Here is a 6,075-nt window from a genome sequence, read left to right on the forward strand (position 1 = left end):
TGTGATTGACTTATTTCACTCAGCATAATGTCCTCCAAATTCATCCACATTATGCAGTGTTTTGCAGATTCTATATTATTCTTTAGTGTTGCATACTATTCCATTGTGTGTATCTATCCGCTTCTTTTCATCTCAATTCCAATCAGCCTATTAAAGAGCCCTTGGTCTCTTGCTAGTACTCCAATAGCCTAAGGGGTGGTCCCCATACTTCAACTTTTGGTTACTTACAATCTGACCTCCCTATTAGAGCCAAAATTATTTTCTGAAACATAAATCAAATTACCAGTTTGAGTCCAAAAGGTCAACAATTACTCAAAAACAAAAATGAGAAGAAAAGCAGGCACGGAAACTACAGTACTGGAAAGAAAACAAACTGAAGAGAATGTTAACAAATTGTGATGTACATAACTAAAGTCACTGAACAACCTGTGTGTAAATTATCAAATGGGAACTTAAACTTGCTGTGTAAACTTTCACCAAAAAATTCAATACTATTTTTATAAAAACACATAAATCAGATCATGTTATTTTCCTGCTTAGTACTATGCGCTGTAATTTGAGTAATTCAAACTCCTTATCACAGCCTACAAGGCTACATATGATTTGAGCCCTATCTCTCCAAAATCAATGTGCACCACTCTACCCCTCAGCTACTCCACTCCAGCAATGTTGACCTCTTTTCAGATCCTTGAACATACCAAGAAGCTCTCTGGTGGTGTAATGGTTAAAACCACTTGGTTGCTAACCAAAAAGGTCACCGGTTCGAACCCACCAGCCACTCTGCTAGAGCAAGATGAGGCAGTCAGCTTCCATAAAGATTTACAGTCTTGGGAACCCTATGAGGAAGCTCTACTCTGCCCTATAAGGTCACTATGAGTCAGAATTGATTCAATGGTAGTAGGTTTGAACACACCAAGTTACTTCCTGCCTTAAGGCCGTCACACATGTCACTCTTTCTGCCTGAAATGATCTTCCTTTCCCTCTTTAAGGTCTGGGCTTAAAACTTTACATTCCAAAACGGAACTCCCTGAGAACCCTCTTGAAATCCAATACTTTCTTTCACAGCACTCAGCATAATTTGACATTATACATCTGTTTCCTTGCAGATGTGTTTTTCAACAAAGCATAAGAACCTTCCATACTAAGAATTCAACTAATATTTGTAAAATAAGTAAATAAATAGTTATTGCCATTACTAAAGCAAATTAATTTTAGTTAAATAATATGAAGAAGACTGATAGAGATTAGAACACATAATAATAATTGTATAGAATTATTTAGTCTACTATGGTTCATAATACTAAACAAAATAATCTTTATGAACTGAATTTAATGTTTAGCTATTTAATTCTACTTTTTTTGTTGTTGTTGTTGTTATGTGCCCTCAAGTTGGACCCAACTCATAGCGGCCCCTCCTTGGGTTTCTGAGGCAGTATCACTATGGAAGTACATTGCCCAACCTTCCTTCTAAGGAGTGGCTGGTGGATTTGAACTGCCAGCCTTTTAGTTAGCAGTCAAGTGCCTTAGGCACTATGCTACCAGAGCTCCTTAATTCTACTTAGGCAATAAAAATATTCAAAGAAATATCTTATGTGGAAATTCAAGAATTTGCATTATTAACAATAGTACTATATATAGCCATTCCAAGTAATCTAAATTTGATCATATACTCAGTGACAAATCTTTAAGTATTTTAGACAGCAGTCTAGTCATCCTGTCTCTAGTTTCACCCCATCAAAATTATTTCCCATTTTACAAGTTGGAATTATGCTTTTGCAAAATATTTCAGACCAACTTACATCATGAAAAGATGAATTAAAAAGAGAATGTTAAATCTACCATGTCAAAATCTCATGAGGAGGAAAAACACCAAAATCAATGATAAATCATCTTTGATCCAGACAGAAAGAATATGGAGAAAAGTACTCCCCTAAATGTTTTGTCCTTCCACTAACCTCAGTTCAAAGTGAAATCCCACTTGTTATAACAAATGTACAATAGAGCGAGCACAGAATAAGGTAACAGTTGTCGAGTGCTGAGAAATCAGTGGGGTTCTGTGCTATAATTTCAAACATTAAAATTAAAAATTTAATAATGATAAATGTTTGTAGGAACAACACTCTAGTATCCCAGAAGCCCATTCTAAGATGGTGATAATTCAGTTTCAGCCAATTATTGATTCTAATACTGGATGAGTCAGTCTAAATATATCTGATGCACTCAAAATCAATATATATCTTTTATAGAGAGAGAGGACACTAATTACCATCAAATAAAACTCGGAGAATATTATATACCTGTCTGTGAGAGGTTGGGAGGGCATTCTCTTACTCAGTGATGGAAGATCCAGGGAATCTGGTTTCTTATCCATTCTGCAACATGCTTGGATATTTAGGTACTTAAATATGTGCACTTTACCCTTTAAACATATCTGTTAACAAACCATTGAAAAAACAGACTTAAGTATGTAATGCCAATATAAATGTCATCTATCAATTATTTATATATTTTCATAATCTGAAATTATGTTTAGACATCACAATCTTGGTAGTTTGTATATGTAAACACTTTATAGCTCTGAAAGTAAGTAAAAAGAAATCTGACAAACACTGCAAAATTCCATTGCCATCTCTGTTCTTATTACAAAAAAAAAAACAAATTTTCTATATTTCAGTAAAGGTATCTTGATAAAAGCAAAATTTATAAACCACTAAACAAGATAAAATTTTATAATTCAAGAAAGCTGCCTTTTTAGAGAACAATGAAAAGAAATATATTCATCACAGTGTTGACAACAAATAACATATGTAATACTTAAAATAAATCTCATCATGATCACTAAAGTGTTTGGTATAAACATTAAGAAAAAGATAATCTAAAGAATGTAAACATGGGAAAGTAAATTTATTGGAGGGTGTGAGCATAGACCAGTTAGAGTAAAATAATAAAAGAAAATACTAGTTTATTCAACTAGGATAATATGCTGAAACTATCTTTAGGTTAAGAAAAAGAGGAATAATGAAAGGAAAATATTATGTGAAAGAAAGTATTCTGCATAAAAAAGATGGACAATGATAGATAAGGAAAAGGCAAGTTAGCCTTACAAAGGTTAATTACGGTCACAATGACTGATATCAAATAAATATCTCTAAAAAATTCTAACTAAAAATGTTTTGTTTTATGGGCTCACAGTACAAACTTATAACACAAGCAAAAAATAATCAACAAATTCAAGAGAACAGTAAGGAAACTGCAGTAAAGGCAATTATAATTATGGTGGGAAAAAATGTTTCCTATATAGTACTAATAGATATTAGGTCTGATCTGACCACTGAAAATTTTCAGTTAAGGGGTGTGGATCCAAGATGGAGAATTAGGTAGACACACTACCCAGACCCTCTACAACAAAGATTCAAGAAAACAAGTAAAAAGCCCATAGATGACATTCCTGGAACCTAGAGCTTCAAAGGAAAGGATAAAGACGTATAAAGTAGATCAAATACTGTTAAAAGGAAAGTACTGAACGAAAACCACAAACTAGGAGGCTGTGAACTGCCATGTGGTACAACACAGCCATCCTGAATTATTACAAGCAGTGTTTGATTGGTGTAAGAACCAAATAACCAGCTCTGCTTGCCCAAGACTACACCAACATCAACATAAGTGATCAGCAATCAGAGAGGTGTGATCAACTCACTTACACTGCACAAACTCTTCCCTATGCCCTCCAACCCAGAAGCCAAACACCCCCCCCCCACTGTCAGTGCTGTTCCACTTTCTTTTTCTTTACCTTTCTTCTTAGTTCCTCCTTCTTCCTCCCTTTTGTTCTTTCTCTTACGCTTGGACCTTTTTTCTTTCTGGAGGGATCCAGCTGAGCAGATGCCGACCCTGCACCACCCATCTCCATGATCAGCAGTGGCCACCCTTATGACTCCTTGGATAGGGGTGCGTGCTCTGCCGCAGTTAGCTCCATGTTCCCATCGCAGATTTGTTTCACAGTTAACACTTGCACCAGTACTATGCCACATATTTTTTCTTTTTACCTTTCTTACTTCTTTCCTCATCCTGTCCCCTTGTTTCTTTCTTTTCTTTTTTTCTTCCTCTTACCCCCCATATTTTTTTTATATACTGCAGAGCTGGTGGCCTGCCTCCAGCCACCTCAGCGTTTATTAGCACACACCCTTGACCCTCAGCATTTGGCAGTGTGCCCTCTAATGAAGCAATCACCACATTGCTGCCACAGCTGTGTTTGGTGGCTACTAGCACTTACATCAACAGTGTGCCAGTTTATTCCCCCTCATTTTTCTTTTCCCATTTTTTTCTCTTCAAGGTCTTCCCTCAACCTCCCCACTTTTTTTCCAACTCTTCCACCTTTTTTTCTTCTATCTTTCCCCAGCATTTGGCAGCCAGTGACCCTACTCAGCCATAACCACCAATCCTGCACACCACCTACTGGTTGAGTGACACCAACCACTCCAGAATCACTGGACATAGGACAGATAGCAGGCAACACCCATCCACCCTACCCTCAACTTCACTGCACAATCAGCAATCTGAAACACATGTCCACATTCCCACTCGATTCCAAATAGCCTCAGTGCAGCCAAACTAGTGATCAGAGTAGCATGCCCACCCCATTACCTGAATTATATATAAAACAAAACACAACAAAAAACTCAGGGTGAATCAAACAAACATAAAATCAACAAATTAAAACAATAACACCACAATGGTCTCAGAGAGAGCAGACCACATCAAATCACACACTTACATACACACACACACACACACACACATACACAGGGCAAGATTGCTCAAACCAAAATACAGAGCTAGAAAGTCTTCCAGAGGAAGAAATGCTACTAGAACTACATGAGAAGGAATTCAGAAAATTTATTATGGGTAAGTCCTTTCATCAGATTTAGAAAGAGATCAAGTAAAGCACAAAAAAAATCAAAGAAAACTCTAGACTTCAAGAAAACAATAAAGGAACAAATTAACAAAATAAACAGAAAATTAGAAACCATACAAAAACAGCAAATAAAAATTAGAAGATTCATACTAAAATTTCAAAAATAGATAATGGATTGGAAAGGAAAGGAGTAGAACTGAATCAATGGAGGAAAGTATTAGTGACATTGAAGGCAAATCTCTTAATACTAATTTGGTAGAGGAACAGTCAAAAAAGGACGAAAAACATGAAGAAAACCTAAGACTTATCTGGGATGCCATCAAGAGGGATAACTTGTGTTAGATGGGAATTCCAAAACAGAAAGAGACAAAAAAAAATAGCACTAAGAAAACTATCAAATATCTGTTGAAAGAAAACTTCCCTAATATCATAAAAGATGAGAAGATATGTATACAAGAAGCTCAACCAACTCCAAATTAAAGTTACAAATACATATCAAAATCAAATTTTCTATACCAAGGAAGAAGAAAGAATCCTGAAAGCAGCTTGAGAAAAATGAAAAGTTACCTACAAATGAAAACCGATTAAAGTCTGATTTCTCGGCAGAAACCATGCAGGCAAGAAGGCAACAGGATGACAGATATAAAACCTGGAAAGACAATTTCCAACCAAGATTTATATATCTAGAAAAATTATCCTCAAATGCAATGGTAAAAAACAGAACATTCCCAGATAAACAGAAATTAAAGGAATTTGTAAAAACTTAACACCATCACAAGAAATGCTAAAGGGAATCCTTTGGACAGAGAACAAACAATGGCAGACAACAAACAGATATTAAGATACATGACATCACCAGGAAATCAATCAACCTAGAAATACAAGTGACAAAAATAAAATAAAACTCTAAGATGGAAAATAGGGAATCAGAGATGTCAATCTATAAATAATAATTGCAAAACAAAATGAGGGAATAAATGATGTATTTACAGAAATCACAATGGAGAGAAAGCAAGATGATATAAAGACAGAACAGACTGTTTTAACATTGAGAAGATAATAACAAATTGACTTAAGGCACCTAATGATGAAGGTTGAAGAATACAGTCTGCAGTATGGATTACATCTCAACATAAAGAAAACAAAAATCCTCACAATTGGAC

The 6,075-nt window shown here is 35.4% G+C and overlaps 1 protein-coding gene across 1 annotated transcript in view; it reads right to left on the reverse strand.

Moving 5' to 3' along the window:
* The window catches only part of LRCH2 (leucine rich repeats and calponin homology domain containing 2), a 134,098-nt gene that overhangs the window by 51,287 nt on the left and 76,736 nt on the right, over positions 1–6,075 (reverse strand). Inside the window, exon 6 of the mRNA XM_007949990.1 lies at positions 2,298–2,431. Within this exon, the coding sequence (XP_007948181.1) occupies positions 2,298–2,431 (134 nt within the window). The remainder of the gene's footprint in view (positions 1–2,297; positions 2,432–6,075) is intronic.

Source organism: Orycteropus afer, unplaced genomic scaffold (genome assembly GCF_000298275.1).
Source record: "Orycteropus afer afer isolate SDZICR_OR568_19922 unplaced genomic scaffold, OryAfe1.0 scaffold00259, whole genome shotgun sequence".
NCBI lineage: Eukaryota > Metazoa > Chordata > Mammalia > Tubulidentata > Orycteropodidae > Orycteropus > Orycteropus afer.